Source organism: Ctenopharyngodon idella, chromosome 23 (genome assembly GCF_019924925.1).
Source record: "Ctenopharyngodon idella isolate HZGC_01 chromosome 23, HZGC01, whole genome shotgun sequence".
Lineage (NCBI taxonomy): Eukaryota > Metazoa > Chordata > Actinopteri > Cypriniformes > Xenocyprididae > Ctenopharyngodon > Ctenopharyngodon idella.
In genome coordinates, this window is record NC_067242.1 from 13531558 (window position 1) to 13552956 (window position 21399).

The following is a 21399-nucleotide window of genomic DNA, read 5'->3' on the forward strand; positions in this document are numbered from 1 at the left end:
TTGGAAGAACTGTTGCCAATCATATAATATGCTTGAAACATAATCACTGCAGTAATCATCCAGTCATAGACTCTTAAGCATTTGCCTATTGAAATCCAAACAGCGACTTTTATTTTTGGCCGGGTAGTGTATATTGTGCGATATCTGTCAATAGGGCATGCATGTGCCTATGTATTACTATTGCTACTTACATACCTTGAAAGTTATCTCAAGTTTTGGAACGAAAAGTTGAGGTTATCCGCTGACTCTGAGTAAGCTCACATAACCTGATTTCTGGAATAACCCACTGGGACTCATTTTGTTTTAAGTTAGCAAAAGCCACTCCCCTCTACCAGACCTATTCCTGAAGGACTCATTCCACCTGTCCACATTAGAACTGCTGCGACATTCCCCCAGCCACAACAAAAACAAACACTGCTCTAAATAATACAAGACAGAATATGACAATGCAGCACATTTTCAGAATTGCCTCATAACTTTCTCTTTCAGGAGTGCAGAGTAGCATTTCAGCAGTGGATATAATAAGGACATGTGACAACAGAGTTTTGGTGAATTTTCTGACATCCTGAGGGCTGTTTGTTCTGTCTGAAACGAAATAGGAGAGGAGGAAAGACTGGGAGAGAGATGGCAAGCTAAGAGCAGGGGTGTCCAATCCTGCCCCTGAGGGGGGAAATTTGTCCTGCAGAGTTTAGCTTCAACCCACCTCAACAAACTTGCATTGAAGTTTCCAGTATTCCTTTGTTATTTTTATTAGTTTTTTTTGGCAACACTTTACAATAAGGTCTATTTGTTAACTAACATTAAACGATGAGCAGTACATTTGTTACAGTATTTATTCATTTTTGTTAGCGTTAGTTTAAAATACAACAGTTCATTGTTAGTTCATATTAATTCAGGTTCATTAAATAATATTAAAAAATACAACTTTTGGTTTTAATAATGTACTAGTAAATATCGAAATTAACATTAACTAAGAGTAATAAATGTTTTAGAAGTATTTTTCAATTAGTTAAAGGTGCAGTAAGCAATTTCTGAGAAACACTGTTGATATTTGAAATCATGAAAACAAACACAGCCCTACCCACAAGGATCGCACCCATATCTTGATAGCTCCGCCCCCAAATTCACAAACATGCTATGCAACATAGGCACCTCCCCCTAATGAGTTTATACGCCCCTTACTGCTGATTGGCTACAAGTGTGTTTTGGTGCTCGGCCCAATCCACTTTCAACACCGTTTCTCAGAAATCACTTACTGCACCTTTGACTAATGTTAACAGATTAAACCTCATTGGTTAACTATAGTTACCTAAAACTTGAATCAGAAAAAAATTGGTTACTTGAAATTAAATACTTAAAAAAAAATATTTTATATAGTAACCCTTTTCAGGTGTGTTTAATTAAGAATGGAGCTAAGTTCTGCATGCCTGGCTAATATAACTTTACAATGACAGTATAATTTTAGATTACCTAATTAAGAGGGACTGCACTGTAAAATGCAGACTAATTAAGCTGTAAGTCGTCAGGCTCAACTTCAAAACAAATAAAACGAAAACAGTATAGTTAACATGATACCCATATACTGTACAGATACTCTATCATAAATTCAAGTTCACCCAAAAAGGAAAATTATGTCATCATTTACTCACCCTCATGTCATTCCAAATGTGTATGACTTTATTTCTTCTGTGGAACACAAATAACATTTAAAAAAAATCTCTATGTTTTCTTGTCTATACAATGACAATCATTGGGGTCCAAACATTGTTCCCCTTTGATGTTCATTCTATGGGCAAAAACAGCTGAAATGTTGTTCTGCCGAAGAAAGAAAGCCAGAGTAAATGACAGAATTTTTATTTTTATGTGAACTATCCCTTAAAAGAAATGCAATTTGAGAAGTTAGAAAGAACTGACAGCAAGCAGTAAACCCTGACAAAACCCATCCAACCCCAGCCTTCAAAACCAAACCAATCAAATTAAATCAAAATAATGCATCTGCAAAATTTCTTCCTTGAAACCTCACTTGAGGTCAACACTTTTCAGGGCTGGCAACGTGACCTGCAGCAGATGTGAACTTCGTTTCTCTCTCTCTGTGCCTCTCGTTCTGTCTACCCAACCGGTCTCTGCACGAATGGACAGTTCTGTCTCGAATGATGGCGAAAACGAGCGTGGCAAATCCGCTGGGTTTTTCTCCCTACGTTTCCCCAGCGTGCTCCTTTTCACCCGCAGTGTGAGTTTACAGAAAGAGACAGGCCGTGTCCGAGCAAATGAGGCTGTTCTTTGGGAAGGCGGTCGGCCCCCTACCGGGTGACATTTTGGATGGGTTAGTCAACGGCTGAGTGGAGCGACAGGAGCTGGGAGGGTATATGTGCTCTATGCACTGTGAATACGCAACTGTCACATCTTCATTCAAACTTATATAACAATGTGACACTTTCTGGGGGACGAAGGGACAAAGCCTGTAGGTCTACTTACTGTAGGTGACAGTATCCACCCAATAAAGTTTTCAAAAAGGGGTTTTCGCAGCAATGCCATAGAAAAATCATTTTAGGTTACCCAAAGAACCTGTTAGTGAACAGTACTTAAAAGAACCATTTTTTCTTAGTTTGAAGAACATTTAAAAAATCTAAAGAACCCCTTTCTACTATAAAAGAATGTTTTGTAAGATTCCATGAATGTTAAAGTTTCTTCATTGAACCATAGATGCCAATAAAGATTTTGAAGTTGTCATAACACAGAAGTTGCAATAGCCTTTTTTTCCTTGTTGTGACGTATATCCAAGTGAAACAACTTCTCTAACAAGTAACTAACAATTAGGGCAGGACTTGATTTTGTTCATCTGCAATTGATTGGATGGTTGTGGTTTGCTATTACTGTGATCTCATGTGAGTGACAGGTTGTTCCGCCCTCGTGCCAGTAAATATGTCAAAAGAGAAGAGAAGAGATGTTGTTGCAAGAGGAAGATGAAGTTATTTTGATGAAAGATTACGAAGTAACCTGAATTTAAAGATTTAAGAGAGATTTTGAAGCCCCAAAAAAGTGCATCCATCCATCCATCATAAAAATAATCCATACGGCTCCAGGGGGTTAATAAAGGCCTTCTGAAGCTAAGTGATGGATTTTTGTAATAAAAATATCCATATTTAAAACTTTAATAACTAGCTTCTGGCAAGCGGCCGTACGCGAGTCTAGTTCTGGTGGAAGAGTGACCTCTGACGCGACGAATGACGCAGGATGCATGACGCCTCTCGCGGTTCAAACAAATAGGGCTGGACAACAAACTCAGGCTCCTCTACTCTTGTATCGAAATCCTCAGACATTTCTCTTTAAAATTTCTTGTTTTAGACTTCTAATTCATGACTGATGTTTTGTTTTGCTCTATCCTCTGTGCTTCTGCGTTCGTCAATATATCATGCGTCAAGTCAGAGGTCACTCGTCCACCGGAACTAGACTCACGTACGGCCGTTTGCCAGAAGCTAGTTATTATATTTTATAAAGTTTTAAATATAGATGTTTTTCTTACAAAAAACATCGCTTCGCTTCAGAAGGCCTTTATTAACTCCCTGGAGCCGTATGGATTTACTTTTATGTTGGGTGGATGCACTTTTTTTAGCTTCAAAATCTCACGCCCCCTTTACTATCATTATAAAGCTTGGAAGAGCCAGGATATTTTTAATATAACTCTGATTGTGTTCGTCTAAAATAAGACAGTCATATACACCTAGGATGGCTTGAGGGTGAGTAAATCATGGGATAATTTTCATTTTTGGTTGAACTATCCCTTTAAGAGTGTAGCATGTTGCAATGAGAGCCTGAAAGGCAGTTTGCGGTCTTATTGATTGTAAATGTACATGAATCATTATGCAATTGATTGCTTGTGATGCATGCAATTAAAAAGAGCCTTCAGCTTATTCAAAGAGCCAGTTACTATGTGTAATATAACATGTGGCATTTTTATCACCCCCTTTGAGATTTATCAGAGTGGAGGGGGAATATATCTGACACCTGTCCCCCTAGGACTCCACTGCATCGAGAGGTGGGAGTCGCATCTCGAATAAACACACAGGGTGCTAATTGTTTAAAAGACTCAGAGCTTATCAGCATTCTGTCTCTGTGCCTGTGGTTCAATACAATCGGTGAGGAGCTATAATCACTCTTATACAGTGGAGACGACACTCTAGTTATCTGATCTCATGCTACAATTGGCCTATAATTGGTTTGCATTAAATGACATCCAAATAAATTGAAGGCAGTGGATTAGGAAAAATGCCTTTGATCAAATTCAATGATTTTATCATCTTCAGGACAAAATCAGGGAAATGATTTTGTGTGAGGTGTCATAATTCATGCTCTTTAAGTATCTATGTGAATTATATATGAAGCATTATGTAGGTAATGACGTTACTAACGGTCTATTTATAGATCTAAATAACCCTCAAAAACTTTTAATATCATGCAGAGGTGACTCCAAAAATGCAAATCTTGAGCACTTAAGCACTTAAACCTGGGTTGCTGCAAAGGGACTAATGCAATTGGATCCCTGGGTAGTGAGGAAGTGTGCCACAAAATGTTATATACAGCTTTTTTTTATAGGTGACAAAACTTAGTGTTAGGATGCAGAGCAAAGGAAATATCTGTACCTGCAATGACAAAAATATTGGTATTAAGGCAGAACCAGATGTGGGAGTGGCCTAAACAGGAAGTGGATCAAAACTACTAAGTTTGGGGTCAGTAAGATATTTTAAATGTTTTTGAATGATTTCTCTTATACTCGCCAAAGCTGCATTTATTGATTAAAAATACAGTAAAAACAGTACTATTGTGAAATATTATTACAATAAAAATATGTTTTCTATTTTATTGTATATTAAAATGTAATTTATTCCTGTGATGCAAAGCTGAATTTTCAGCATCATTACTCCAGTCTTTAGTGTCACATGATCCTTCGGAAATCGTTCTAATATACTGATCTGTTGCTCAAGAAACATTTATGATTATTATCAATGTTGAAAACAGAGTTAAGCTCTTTAATATTTTTGAAGAAACAGTTTTTTTTCATGATTCTTTGATGAATAAGGTTCAAACTAACAGCATTTATTAGAAATAGAAATCTTTTGTAACATTATAAATGTCTTTAATGTCACTTTTGATCAATTTAATGTGTCCTTGCCAAATAAAAGTATTAATTTCTTTTAAAATATATTTCTTACTTATCTTACTGACTCCAAACGTTTGAATGGTAGTGTAAATGAAAAGCTTAATTTATTCCATTTACAGTTTTACTTGTAGCAAATGAATAAATATGTAACTATAAATAATTAAATAATTAAAAATTATGTAGTCATATATATATATATATATATATGTGTGTGTGTATGTGTGTGTGTGTGTGTGTGTGTGTATTCTCAGAAAAGCAAAATAAAAGGAGACTGCAAGGTCATAAGCCCCGTGAGGTGCCCATTCTAAAGGTTCGTATTCCTCTCTGCCCTTTTGAGATAGTAACTCGTTAATTGGAAATGATTTCTGCTCAGGCTTAAGGAGAGAGCTCCCTTTGTTCCTGCTTATATCAACACAAACCCAGGCTCAAAGTTATCTGCTTGCACAAGCATGTATCTGTCAGAAAAGCAAAGTATTTTCACCTCTGAGGTAAGATCACACCACTGATGTCTAGCGATAAGTCTTGACCTATATACACTACTGTCATGCAACACATACAGTATAACCGCGGCTTCACATACAGTACAGTCTACTGTGGATGACATTGTGCATGAATCTACAGAAGACATTCAGACCAAAATGAGATTCAGCAGGGTTTTTGCACAGCAAAAGAACCTTTATGGAGAAAGTCCTTATGTTAATGCAGTGACACAGGCTGGGCGATTTGAGTTGCTGCTGAATGAAGTGAAACGAAAAGGTGACTCTTACAGTTCTGCATCAATGGCCCATTTTAGACATGGCTAATTTACATAAACATGAATGTTTTAATTTCCGAACTCTCTCTGAACATCACAGTATATTAAAAGTGCTGAAGCATCTATTCCATACATTGTACTCTATTAAGACGCAGAGATGGAGATTTTTCATTCATTGTTGCTTATGAAAGTAATTCAGTTGCAAATCAAAGCACTTTGTTGTGTCAGTGCATTTGATGTAGGCGGTTGGTGGCCTCTGTTAGCTCACCCACTCGGCGAGGGGCGGGAGGAAGGAAAGGAATTGTGGGAGCTTTGAGAGCGTTTGTTTTGTGTTTACTTCAGAAAATTGGGCCACTCTGGGGAATCGCATAAAAACTACTTCTCAATTGAAATGTTATTTTCTTTCCATCTCCATGCAAATTCTGACACGATTTGCTCTGTGCCTGATGTAATATAGTGCTTAATTTGCATTCAAGACGTTTCACGCGAAACATTGAGAATAATTGTCAATTGTTGCCGACTGCCAGTGTTTATCATCGGACAACACAGGACATATCCTGTCGAGCATTTGAAAGAGAATTAATCTTGCTACCTCTGGTAAATTGGAACTGATAGAGGAACACAGATAGGAAATTGCCGCAAGCTGAAATATTCAAACTGTTTTTAATTTAAACCACACGTTGAGAGCAGTGCTGAGTGGTTTTGTTAATTAATGGTGCAAAAAGGTCATTGTGAAAATTATTTATGAATATTACGCTAATTGAAGATGAAGTCTAGGTAACTGTTTCTCTAGTCTAAGGTTGCACACATCATTTGCTGCATTTTCTGTTACAATATTGAGCTGTAATGTAAAGGAGTCAACACTCTTAAAAACAAAGGTTCTTTATTGGCCTCAGTGGTTCCATGAAGAACATGGAACCTTTCCATTGCACAAAGCGTTCTTTACAGTGGAAAAAAGATTCTTTAGATTATTAAAATGTTCTTCACTCTAAGAAAAAATGGTTCTTTTATTGACTATTCACTGAAAAGTTCTTTGGGGGGCCAAAAATGGTGGTTCTACACTGTAAAAAAGAATTGTTGGTTTAACTTAAAAAAGTAAGTTACCTGGTTGCCTTAAAAGTTCATTGAAATTGAAAATTTGAGTTAATACAATAAACGCTATTGTTTTTTTTTTTTATCTGAACCACATTAATTATCTAAGTTGATTTGACAAAAGAAAAAATGATAAATCTTGAAAATAATTTTTTACAGTGGGCATCACTGGGAAAACCACCATTTTTTCTTTTTTAAGAGTGCCTTTTTCCACACAAGAGCATGGAGAACAAGCAGATGCCTTGATCTACACTTTTGTTGCTTATAGATGGCGGAAAGCCACGAACAGCTGAATTGTTTATTTGCACATGTTGTTTGCATTAAGCAGCTGATTCACTAAGGGAATTATTTAAATCATGCAAAAACGCCCTCAAAATTTGTGCTGAATGCAATTTGTATGGTGCAATTCCCTATCTTGCAGCCTGGATCTGAGTGCTGAGTTCTGTAGGATGCAGCAGACTACCTTGATCTGGCACAATTTATTACTGTGACGGCAAAGCTGAATTTTCAGCATCATTACTCCAGTCTTCTGTGCATGATCCTTCAGAAATCATCCTAATATGCTGATTTGCTGCTCAAGAAACATTTCTTATTTCTTACTTTCATTTCTTATGAGAAAAGCACTTAATTCGTTAACTAATCAGTTAACGTGACTGAGCCTGGGAAAATGTATTGTGCAACTCAAGAAACACATCCAAGCCAAGTCTCTATACAAATCAGGTATAGCGATCTGTAACATCAGGCATAAAGCTTCTTTAAAATCAATAACTTGTCAGCTGTAGAGGACAGTAATATTTTAGACACCTACCTGTGTGATAGCCTGAAGGAGTCTGCCATAGCTGTAGACAATCACGATAAAAGGGAGAATAAGGCAGAAGAAAAACAGACAGACAATGTAAGACACGTTGTTGGCCGTCCTGGCGGCCCAGTTGACACTGCAGGTGGTGCCGGGACCCTCGGGACCGTAGCAGCTCCATCCAAACAGAGGAGGAAGAGTCCAAACCATGGAATACATCCAGGAGAAGGCAATACCCATGGCCACCTTTCTGTAATTGGTAGAGTCGGCCTGCGTGGCCCCCATCATGGTGCAGTAGCGCTCGTAAGAGAGCACCGCCAGGGAGATTAGAGACACGACGCCTGTACAAACAGAGGAGAGATACAGACAACACAACACTCTGTTATGAGTAATAACTGTGGTCCTGGGTTGCTTACAGGTCCTTATTGCCTTTGAGGGTTTGTTTACTTCAAGTAAAAGGCCAAATCTGCAGATTTATCGCATGAACTGCAAATATACAGGTGCTGGTCATATAATTAGAATATCATCAAAAAGTTGATTTATTTCACTAATTCCATTCAAAAAGTGAAACTTGTATATTATATTCATTCATTACAAACAGACTGATATATTTCAAATGTTTATTTCTTTTAATTTTGATGATTATAACTTACAACTAAGGAAAATCCCAAATTCAATATCTCAGAAAATTAGAATATTACTTAAGACCAATACAAAGAAAGGATTTTTGAAAAGTGAAAAGTATGAACATGAAAAGTATGAGCATGTACAGCACTCAGTCGATCAGTCTGTGGCACTGCTCAGGTGTTATAAGAGCCCAGGTTGATCTGATAGTGGCCTTCAGCTCTTCTGCATTGTTGGGTCTGGCATATCGCATCTTCCTCTTCAAAATACCCCATAGATTTTCTATGGGGTTAAGGTCAGGCGAGTTTGCTGGCCAATTAAGAACAGGGATACCATGGTCCTTAAACCAGGTACTGGTAGCTTTGGCACTGTGTGCAGGTGCCAAGTCCAGTTGGAAAATGAAATCTGCATCTCCATAAAGTTGGTCAGCAGCAGGAAGCATGAAGTGCTCTAAAACTTCCTGGTATACGGCTGCGTTGACCTTGGACCTCAGAAAACACAGTGGACCAACACCAGCAGATGACATGGCACCCCAAACCATCACTGACTGTGGAAACTTTACACTGGACCTCAAGCAACGTGGATTGTGTGCCTCTCCTCTCTTCCTCCAGACTCTGGGACCCTGATTTCCAAAGGAAATGCAAAATTTACTTTCATCAGAGAACATAACTTTGGACCACTCAGCAGCAGTCCAGTCCTTTTTGTCTTTAGCCCAGGCGAGACGCTTCTGACGCTGTCTGTTGTTCAAGAGTGGCTTGACACAAGGAATGCGACAGCTGAAACCCATGTCTTGCATATGTCTGTGCGTAGTGGTTCTTGAAGCACTGACTCCAGCTGCAGTCCACTCTTTGTGAATCTCCCCCACATTTTTGAATGGGTTTTGTTTCACAATCCTCTCCAGGGTGCGGTTATCCCTATTGCTTGTACACTTTTTTCTACCACATCTTTCTTCCTTCGCCTCTCTATAATGTGCTTGGACACAGAGCTCTGTGAACAGCCAGCCTCTTTTGCAATGACCTTTTGTGTCTTGCCCTCCTTGTGCAAGGTGTCAATGGTCGTCTTTTGGACAACTGTGAAGTCAGCAGTCTTCCCCATGATTGTGTAGCCTACAGAACTAGACTGAGAGACCATTTAAAGGCCTTTGCAGGTGTTTTGATTTAATTAGCTGATTAGAGTGTGGCACCAGGTGTCTTCAATACTGAACCTTTTCACAATATTCTAATTTTCTGAGATACTGAATTTGGGATTTTCCTTAGTTGTCAGTTATAATCATCAAAATGAAAAGAAATAAACATTTGAAATATATCGGTCTGTGTGTAATGAATGAATATAATATACAAGTTTCACTTTTTGAATGGAATTAGTGAAATAAATCAACTTTTTGATGATATTCTAATTATATGACCAGCACCTGTACATCAGGCTCAGTGCTGTGGGTTTACATTGCTTAACAGGAAAAAATGAGAATTTAGATGCACTTTGCATCTACACTGTAAAAAATGATTGTAAATAAAACAGATTACTAGAGTATGTTTTACAAGAAAATACTGTTTCAGTCTTTTTACTTTAAAATTTAACGTGTAATTAAATGTGTTAATTGCGTTTCTTTGTAAATATTTGTGAAATTTAAATCATACAACAATTTTTTTCAGTGTACCTGTTTTGCATCTGTAGATTTTTTCAATAACATCACTTTAACGGTAAAAGACTGTAAAAATGCTATGTTAAATTCCCTTACTCTATACAGTGAAAAACTTTAATAGAACTAATGGGACATTTCAGAGTAAAATACTGTTAAATATACAGTTTTTGGAAGTGAAAAAAGTGACCACGTTTCTTATTATTATTATTATTTTTTTTTATCAGTTACGAACATTAGGATTTCATGCTAAATCTTATGTTGTGAAATAATGTTTGTTGAATTATTTTAGTGTTGTGTGTTACCATCAATGTTAGGGAAAGTTACTTTTTTAAAAGTAGGCCTAATGAATTACAATATCGCATTACTCCCTAAAAAAGTAACTAATTGCGTTAGTTACTTTTTATGAACAGTAATGTGTTACATTACTTTTTGCGTTACTTTTTCTCACCTGGGCTGGGCTTGCTTGTTTGTTTGTATTTAAATAAATTTTTTAAAAAGTTCTATTTTGGCAAATGTTAAGGCCCTTTCACACCAAAAGTGAAATGAATAAGCCTCAGGCTGAAGGAAATGCATATTTACATCTGTACAGTAGAGGGCGCAGCTCAAACAAACCTTTCAGCTGTGCTGCCATTCTGGATTAAAGAAGAATAGGATACAGGAGAAGGAAGTTCAACAACTCTTATTTCTAAATCTAATATAAAGAAATTTTTGCTTATTAATATGGTTGAATTGGATCATCGAAGGTCAGCAGCAAAGACACTGGTTAATAAAGTGAGATTAAATACATAAAGTATATTTGTGTAATTTAATATAGTTAATCATTACAGGTTTGCGTAAAATTCTGAGATTTCATTTCACTGTTCTTATTCATTTTGAGGAATACTGAATGTTTTCGTGCAAATGAGATGAGTAAATGCATGTTCACATTTAGTCTAGAACTACAATAACATCACAGTGTACACGACGCCTCTGCACTTTATTTCTCTCAACATGGGGACAGGAGAGCTGTCAGTCAATAAATGTGAAAAAGTAACTTCTATATACATTATAGTATTAACCTCAGCTTATGGAAAAGTTACTTGTAATGAACTTTGATTGGCTTTTTCTTTACCACCTTAAGGTGGTTGTCAGTTTATCTCAAAGGTAAAAAACAACAGATTTTCTAATACAAAGTGTTATTCATCTTATCGAGTTCCTCTTCAGAAAACCTGCTTTAGTGTTTTTTTGTTAGAGGAAGCTAATTTACATAGGTGATTTACAGTCTTATAAGAACTGAACTAGGCAAACATCCTTATCAGTCCACTACACAATACACATGCAGACAGCTTTTGGTGCATCTGGCAAGGAGCACTTGTGTTTCATGGTGCACTCCTCCGTTTTCATTGTACAGTCAGTGTACTGTCATTTGTGCTGGCAAAACCAAAAAAACTCAAGCGGATCTTAAAATATCTCACCTGAAAATGAAGGCAGCTATCATGTCACTGTCATTTTCACTGTGAAGAGTAGGTGTTCAGACTCATTTGAGATGTTTCTAACTGCAAGTTCTCTTGGTAAGGCACAAGGGAGTGTGCATTATTATGATCAAGCCAAATATATTGCGAAATAGTGCCAAGTAAGGGTATCAAATGTGCTGGTACATTGATACCAAGTTGAAACTGCAATAAACAATAACAAAACACGATTGCACTTTATTTTACAGTATGTACACTTGTACTTACAGTGTACTTACCTAAGAAAGTACTGGGTAATATAAGGTAACTACATGGGTTACGGTCAGGTTTTGAGGTAGGTTCAGGGTTAGTACCTAGTTATGACCCAGATATTGTAATTACTATAATAAGTACATAGTATGTACATGGGGAAAAGGATTGTAAAATAAAGTGGTACCTAATTAGTATAGAGTACAGACTCAATTCAGTTCATGATTTCTGAACTCTAGAAACTACTTTAATTTGTAGCAAACAAATATGGGACAATAATAACAAAGTGTTAGATGTGTTATAAATTGCAACCCTACCATATTTATTATTTAAATGTGCAGTCACATTATGCTTAACTGAGGACTGCAGATCAGAGTTCAACAAACTTTAAGCGAAAGACATGCGCTTGTGTTTCCGGTCTCTTGCAGAAATCTCCCAAAATCCTGCCATCTTAACTATAAAAAAGCTTCTTAGACCTTCACTCAAACATTATTCAGAGATTATAAGCTTGAATATTTAAACTATAAGCCTGAAAAAGAATATCTCAAGAACATTTTGAATGTTAATAGTCATATTCCCCTGCCTGACATGTGTGCGTGTATAAAACCTTCACCGTGTAACATCTGGATGAAGCCTTCTTCGTGAGCCTGACAATGTGATAATGATGATTCAAAGAATAAAGGCTAAAATCTAGCATTACCTTAATACAAGTATTAGCATTGTTAGCACTTTTATCAGTGTAATTTATTCAAGGGAGATAATAATCTGTAAAACAAGTGTATAGTCCACTGCTTACAATTAACATCATTATGGCACTAGACATTGTGAATGAGTAAAGAAGCAACTTATATCATATGCATGGCAGTTCCTGATGAAAGCTAATCAGGAAAGCGAGTAATGAGCCTTTTCAAAGCAATGAGAGGCATTTGTCATCAGGCTTTCAAGGAGTGGAACTGATTACAGAGCTTTTCTCCATAAGCGTAGTTTTATCGAACCAATGCAGATTCATTCTGCTTTGTTTAGCCGAGGTCCCTGATCGGTCATTGAGGCTTTGACAATTACAATGAAAGGTTGTACTTATAGAGTTTTTAAGCACTGATGTGAAAGATATAACATATAACACAGATCAATTCGATCTTAAGGGCTGCTGGCACCAGAAAAGTGACACCTGTTAATTAACAACAAAACAGCTATTCTACCGACTGGAAACACTACACTCATCTCTGCCCCATCACAGAGCCTGTGTTATGGGTCAAGCACAGGACAGCACACATCTCTTTTCCATGAATACAGCTCTCCACGCCTTCAGGTCAAGTGCTAAACCCCAATCAGGAGAAGAATACACCTCTGCCCTGGTGTGTTTATTAATGTCTTTCCAATTATGGAGACTTATGGGTCTTTTCAGAAGTACACTGTAAAAATGTTTTCATCATCTTTGTTTGCAATAATTTGTCATTTCCACTTATTTAATGAGTTTTCAACTCATTTAATAGTTCCAACTTCATTTTCTTCATCAGTAAATAAATTAACAGTGGTTTAAAAAGTGCAATGAACTTATTACTGTGGGTTGTGACCTTGGCAAGTTTTCAATTTTAGTGGGTTGGATTTTTTCGAGCATTTCTTTTTCGAGTCTTTCCTTGTTTACATCCCTACAAAAATGTACTATGCGGCACCACGTTATGGTATCAGATGGTAATACTTTCATGTACTTTGGAATAGCACTTCAGTGTATTGCAAAGAATATTATAGTATTAATGTGGTACATTTCCAGAAACCTGGTACGGGACAATCTAAAACACTAAATGTGAAAACCACTACTAAAACAGTGGTATTACCAGGCCAAACTCAGTAAACACCATACTAATAAAGCATACTATGCACAGAAAAGCAGATGAGACCAGAATATGAATGCAACGTGTTTAATTACACGTTAATCGTTTTCCTCCCATAGAAAACCGTTATAAAGAAAACGCTTAACGTGGCAATGTGACACACTTAACGAGTAATTAAACTTGTTGCGTTCGGGCTCATCTGCTTTTCTGTACTTATATGCTTTATTAGTATGGTGTTTACTGAGTTTGGTCTTTTAATATCACTGTTTTTATGCATTAAGCCACGTTAAGCCTTTTCTTGTACTTTTTGGAGGAAAATGCTTAACATGTGATTAAAGCATTGCGTTCATATTCTGGGCTCACCTGCTTTTCTGAACATAGTATGCATTATTAGTATGGCGTTTACTGAGTTTAGTCTTTTAATACCACCATCTTACATTATGCCACGTGTTTTTCACATTAAGCGTTTTAGAATGTCCCCTTGGTACTACCGTGGTACACTACTTTTGTGTTAGTGCAATAGGTGCACAACATATGTTCAGTGAGGAGATTTATCTGTCAACAAGACATCATCCTTTTAAACTGATTGCCATCTATGGGCGGAGGGGAGTTACATCCTGCTTTCCTATTATGTGTAAACATATATATATATATATATATATATATATATATATATATATATGTTGGATTATAATGTTTACATTACAGGTGCATTCATTTTTGGATTCTGTGCTGTAAAGAAAAAAAAATCTAGAAACTATATACCAAACCAAAACATAAAAATAAAAGGATAGAATCACAAAAAAAATGTCAAATGTTGAAAAAAAAATATTTTCATAAAGAATATGTCGATGTCATTCTGACGTATTTTTACTACAAAAACAAACGTTGGGACGTTGTATTATGGGTCTTTTACACATTGCCTACTGCAATAAGCTTTCAAGAACGGGCAATTTACCAAAACTGCAAATATTTCACTTAAATAAATTGCAATTATTCATATTATTGCAACTTTTGGAATGGAGAAGACTTCTTGAGTAGGTGCAGCGGCATCTCCCCGGCGAAAAAACCGTTAAACTACTACAGCAACGCGAGCGCGAGCACGAGTCTGACAGGCGGCTTCTGGAGTGAGACGACGGTTTACCTCAGAAGAAATAATATCAATAATTTCTGTAAAACAATGCAAATATCACGATAGCGTTTCTGATAACATTTAAGTGTAAGGGTTACCTAAAGGTAAGGAGTTTTTTTTTTAAGAAAATACGACTGTAGCGCTGGTAGTCAGGACATACATATGTCGATTCACCAAAGGGAACGTGCTCTAAAAACATTTCTGCAACGTTGTGAAAATACGCATTTAGAACGTTAAAACATCTGTCGTATGAAGTATCTAATACACAGACGTTATCATAACACTTTCACGATTAAAAAGCGTTTTACAATGTTGCTGGGCTTGCGAGGTGTGATTCAAAAGTACCAAACTATGGCAACTGCATGCGAATCCTACTTTAATCGTTTATTGACATCGCTGTAACATACAGACTCACCCAGGCATGAATTGATGAAGCCATACCACACGCATCCCGCGCGTCCGATGAGCCACCGTCCCTGCGTACTGGCGGCAAAGCTGAACGGAGTGCCGAGGACGCACACCAGCAGATCACTGACTGCGATGCTCACCAGAAGACAGTTCATGGGCGAGCGCAGCACTTTGTAGCGACAGAACAGAATGAGAACGAGCGTGTTGTTGAGAAACCCGAAAGTTCCGATGAATCCAAGGCACACCGCGACCACCAAGTGTCCCGTCGGACTCAGACTGTGTTCTGAGTGATTCTCATCCAAATGCGCGCTGGTCCCGTCACCTCCTCCAGCGCACCACGCGCAACTCCGACTCATGTTGGACTCAATCATTGCACCATTAATTATGGCTTATGTAAAGTATTTAATCAGTTTTGTTTTGAAAAGAAAGTCTGTGCTTTGTAAAGTCGGTGGAGGGTTTTCTAACCCATTATTTCAGTGGGACTGGAATTCACCAAACGCTAAATGCAGAAGTACATTATTACCACACAGATAGAGGTTTCAAGATGTGGTCAAGCCAATTATGCCCCTCCTTGGGATGAATGGGAGTTTTTATTACCCCCCGCCTAGCTGACGTCTACGTCTCAAGCCACCGATCTTATGCCAATATACCATTCTTTCCTCTTTCGTTTTTCACCCTTAAAGCCATTCCTTATTTTTTCACCAAAATGCAATTAAGCTAATTGTATATTTAAGGGTCAAATAGGTCTATAGGCATACTGGAATCTACACGGTAAAAAGTAAAAATGTGGAAATAAGGAGGTATACTTGTCAGGTTCATATTTATGCCTTAAAACCTGTGCTAGGCAACATGGAAACTCGCTTTATAAAATACTAGACAGAAGCAGGTGAACTAATTACCAGATAAGCACAATACACTAGATTCATGAGCAAATTCCTGCAGTTGTATGTTTTTATTATTATTATTATTATTATTATTATTTTAAAATGGTTGTGTAAGTTTACACCAAAACAGAAAACTTACTCTTGTATTATATTTTTCTACCCATTTTCACTGTTTTTGTTGAACTCATAAGAGAAACTAATTTAGGCTGCTTTCACATACGAATCCTACACAAATTGCAATAAATTTAGACATGAAAAATGAATAAGCTCATAATTTGTAATTTTCTTAGCAATGATATATTATCTACTAATTAATCATCTGAAATGATGCTAATCAAAGATGTTCTCTAAATCAGTGTTGGGTTTAACGCATTACAAGTAATGCAAGTTATGTAATCAGATTACTTTACAAGTAATTAGTAAAGCACTTAAATGTACAATAAAATATTGCTTTTTGAAACAAGTAATGAAAGTTTATTAAGTACAACTTTATTAAAATAGTTAAATTACACAAATTTACTTTTTATTTTTATTTTTATTTTGTTTTTATTGCGCCCTCTACAGGCGTGAATTTGCTTTTTTCAATTCATTTCAATTCATTTTTTTGCTTATTCATTTCACTTTTGGTGTGAAAGTTATCTGTTTTAATATAAAAAAATCTTTTACTACTTGTAAACACTTAAATAAATTGTTATTAAGATTGTACATGAGAATGCGTATCAATAGTACGCGAGTGTAATCTCGTAGAATAGATACGCCAAAATGAGTTTTGGCGTGCATATGATAGCTACACAGTTTTTCGCGTGCATATAATACGTACTTTATGGCGTGCATATAATACGCTTGGTAGTCTTGGGTAGGATTAGTGGTGTGGGGTTCGTGCCTATTGTACGCCATAAAGTGCGTATCATATGCACGCGAAAAACTGCGTATCATATGCACGCAAAAACTCATTTTGGCGTATCTATTCTACGAGATTACACGCGCGTACTATTGATATGCATTCTCATGAGAATAGGTTCGCTTATTACACTGTTTTTTTAAGTAGCAGCAAATCAGCTACAACATATATTAAGTTATTCATAATTTACTATAAAAGAACAATCGTTTAAAAATGAGACCAAAATAAGATGCATTCAGAGAACAGATTTTGTGGTCAATAAAACTTCTCTAGGGGTCAGGAAAGCAATTTTCTCTCCCTATTTATCCATCTTTTTCCACAAAGGGGTGTCAGAGAATTTTTCCGCAATCAATTCTATTGATGGAATTTCATTGTATTTTGTACCACTTATGAGGTCCAAATCTATCAGGGATGTTTTCAAGAAAAGTCAAAGAACATCTAAGTGGACTGTGCTACACAAAAGAGGTACATCCCGCTTTAATGCCGTTTGACGCAACATGAACCCATTTGAAGCTCTAAATTGAAGCTTAAAAAATGATTTGAGCAAAGTCAGGTTTCTTGCCATCATAAAATTGCAGATCTCTAGCTCCTCTGCTGGAAGATAAAAGAATGTTTGATTAAGAGAAATGTTCAGGGCTCAAAAATGGCCCATGCATCGCACAGAGGGGGTGCTGGCTTTTCCACTGCTTTTCCTTTTTGTAGTTTTCTGAGGAAAGGATAGACTGTGGTACATGGCATTTCATAATGCTGATCAGCAAAAGTATGATTTTCATTGAGCCCATGACCCCCTATTAACTATCAATTAAAATAAGTGTTGATTTAACTTTTAACCTAACCTGGAATCTTATTGCACAGTTTGTGTGTTGCCATGGGGAACGCAGTTTATGGGAATCTTACTTTTAAAGATCATCATCTGATGTACAGTATATACAGGTGCTGGTCATATAATTAGAATATCATCAAAAAGTTGATTTATTTCACTAATTCCATTCAAAAAGTGAAACGTGTATATTATATTCATTCATTACACACAGACTGATATATTTCAAATGTTTATTTCTTTTAATTTTGATGATTATAACTGACAACTAAGGAAAATCCCAAATTCAGTATCTCAGAAAATTAGAATATTGTGAAAAGGTTCAATATTGAAGACACCTGGTGCCACACTCTAATCAGCTTATTAACTCAAAACACCTGCAAAGGCCTTTAAATGGTCTCTCAGTCTAGTTCTGTAGGCTACACAATCATGGGGAAGACTGCTGACTTGACAGTTGTCCAAAAGATGACCATTGACACCTTGCACAAGGAGGGCAAGACACAAAAGGTCATTGCAAAAGAGGCTGGCTGTTCACAGAGCTCTGTGTCCAAGCACATTAATAGAGAGGCGAAGGGAAGGAAAAGATGTGGTAGAAAAAAGTGTACAAGCAATAGGGATAACCGCACCCTGGAGAGGATTGTGAAACAAAACCCATTCAAAAATGTGGGGGAGATTCACAAAGAGTGGACTGCAGCTGGAGTCAGTGCTTCAAGAACCACTACGCACAGACATATGCAAGACATGGGTTTCAGCTGTCGCATTCCTTGTGTCAAGCCACTCTTGAACAACAGACAGCGTCAGAAGCGTCTCGCCTGGGCTAAAGACAAAAAGGACTGGACTGCTGCTGAGTGGTCCAAAGTTATGTTCTCTGATGAAAGTAAATTTTGCATTTCCTTTGGAAATCAGGGTCCCAGAGTCTGGAGGAAGAGAGGAGAGGCACACAATCCACGTTGCTTGAGGTCCAGTGTAAAGTTTCCACAGTCAGTGATGGTTTGGGGTGCCATGTCATCTGCTGGTGTTGGTCCACTGTGTTTTCTGAGGTCCAAGGTCAACGCAGCCGTATACCAGGAAGTTTTAGAGCACTTCATGCTTCCTGCTGCTGACCAACTTTATGGAGATGCAGATTTCATTTTCCAACTGGACTTGGCACCTGCACACAGTGCCAAAGCTACCAGTACCTGGTTTAAGGACCATGGTATCCCTGTTCTTAATTGGCCAGCAAACTCGCCTGACCTTAACCCCATAGAAAATCTATGGGGTATTGTGAAGAGAAAGATGCGATATGCCAGACCCAACAATGCAGAAGAGCTGAAGGCCACTATCAGAGCAACCTGGGCTCTTATATCACCTGAGCAGTGCCACAGACTGATCGACTCCATGCCACGCTGCATTGCTGCAGTAATTCAGGCAAAAGGAGCCCCAACTAAGTATTGAGTGCTGTACATGCTCATACTTTTCATGTTCATACTTTTCAGTTGGCCAAGATTTCTAAAAATCCTTTCTTTGTATTGGTCTTAAGTAATATTCTAATTTTCTGAGATACTGAATTTGGGATTTTTTATGGGGACTTTGCAATGATTTTTACACTGTACAAACTATATATTCTACCTGGCTACCCATAAACCTACCCATCACAGAACATTTTCTGCATTTTTACATTTTCAAAAAACATAGTTTAGTATGATATACAAGCGGTTTTCCTCATGGGGACCAAAAAAGTGTCCCCCAAATAGTAAAAAATGACTGGTATTACTATATTTGTGAGAACATTTGGTCCCCATATTGTAGGGTATACCAGGACCATACACACACACACACACACACACAACTTCCACAAAAATATTAAGCACTACAACTGTCTCAACATTGATAATAATAAAAAAATGATTCTTGAAAACCAAATCAGCATTAGAATGACTTCTGAAGGATCATGTGACACTGATGACTGGAGTAATGGCTGCCAAAAATTCAGCTTTGCCATCACAAAAATAAATTACACTTTAAAATATATTCAGTTAGAACATATTTATTTCAAACTGTAATAATATTTCACAATATTATGTTCTTACTATATTTTTAATCAAATAAATGCCGCCTTGGTAAGCATAAACGTTTTTTTTACCAACTACGGTAATGCCTATGTATATACAATTGTGTGAACTGGGTGAACTATCCCTTTAATAACTCTCAAAACACATCAGCATTACTATTAAACATCTAAGCCTGATAAAGATCTAAAGTGCCACTGCTCATCAGCTTCATCAGCTGTACAAAGCGAGTTTGAATGAACCAATGACACGGTAGGGGTGAAAAGCATTGATTTTACAGATACGTTTTCATCTTTTGTCCATACCTGTCATCTCTGAAAAGAAACAACAAATCTCCTAACCAAAACATTTTTTTCTCATAATGTTGGGATGGCAAGGCAACACCATTACAAAAGAAATCCACCCCTCCAGTGTGTTATCAGCTGGAAGGCTGCAGTTTATTGAATTTGCTCTGTGTGCAGTGCACCGCTCAAGGTTGTAATTATGAAGTCTGATTAGTTCATATGGGTGGACATGAGTGAGGTGAAGAGGCCTCAAGAATTTGTTTTATAGTCTTGCTTAGCTTCTTCTGTCACACATTAACCACACGCATGAAGATACATTCATTCAAACACAACCACATCCACATGAGCTTCATAGATTCAATTTGATTGTATTCACCATCACACCATAGGGGTCCTAGACTTTCTTGCAGAAATCGAAACTCTGATAATGAGAGTGATACAAGTATGAGACAACAATAAAATAACATCCAAACACCTACAGAGAGAGATGTTTTGAAACTGAACTTAGAGGGGAAAAAACAGGCTGAAACTGACATATAAGGTGATGAGCACTGCTAGAGATTCACAATATAGTGGTACCATATTGGTTATTGTCCAATATTAAAAAAACATTACCAGCACATTTGTTTTTAACATTGATGTAATGAAAGAAATGTTTCTTGAGCACCAAATCAGCATATTAGAATGATTTCTGAAGGATACATGAAAATATAAGCTTATGAGTATCAGCCTGAATTTTAATATCAATACATTTTAAATGTTTCTCCATTCTATCAAAGTACAGCTTGTCCACAACCTTGAGAAGACTTGCTGCCAAAGGTCAATGATACAGCCTAAACACCATCTTTCTAAACTATGTTCCAGTATGCCAATCATCCCATGGGTATTTGCAACAAACCAACAAGCCACGTCTCCATTTTTTAAGTGCATCGTATGTGTGAATAGTGACTGTCGCAACAAATTTCCATCAACGCTGCCTTATGTCTCAAGATGGTCTCTTTCAATAGTCCCACAGTGAATCGTGACAGGGTTACAAAGTACACTAAAACGTCCCTTTGCATGCACCAGCTCAGAATAACAGGGCAGAAAAAGCTGCTTTGTTCAGGAAAGCAAGCCACCTTCTACAGCAAGGCCATGAGGAGGGAGAAAAAAAGGAAGACGGAAATCAGCTGAAGATATTACCTATAACGAATCAAACAGGAGTAGATGGGATTTAGTTACTTTAGGCTTTCAACTAGATATCAAGCAAAAAATAATCCAGCAAAGCCATCAGTGTTGGCAATGATAACACCAAAGACTTATTTATGATTGTACAACAGCCAAA

The 21399-nt window shown here is 37.1% G+C and overlaps 1 protein-coding gene across 2 annotated transcripts in view; it reads right to left on the minus strand.

Moving 5' to 3' along the window:
- tmtopsb (teleost multiple tissue opsin b) overlaps positions 1-15807 on the minus strand; it is a 38655-nt gene extending 22848 nt beyond the window's left edge. The window contains exons 1-2 of one of the 2 annotated variants that reach the window (XM_051882920.1): positions 15146-15805; positions 7813-8141 (exon numbers count right to left, since the gene is read on the minus strand). In XM_051882920.1, coding sequence (XP_051738880.1) covers positions 7813-8141; positions 15146-15509 — 693 coding nt within the window. In that variant the 5' untranslated portion in view covers positions 15510-15805. Of the gene's footprint in view, positions 1-7812; positions 8142-15145 lie in introns of both variants that reach the window. The other variant, XM_051882921.1, reaches the window with a different exon arrangement.
- Positions 15808-21399: the final 5592 nt, after the last annotated feature.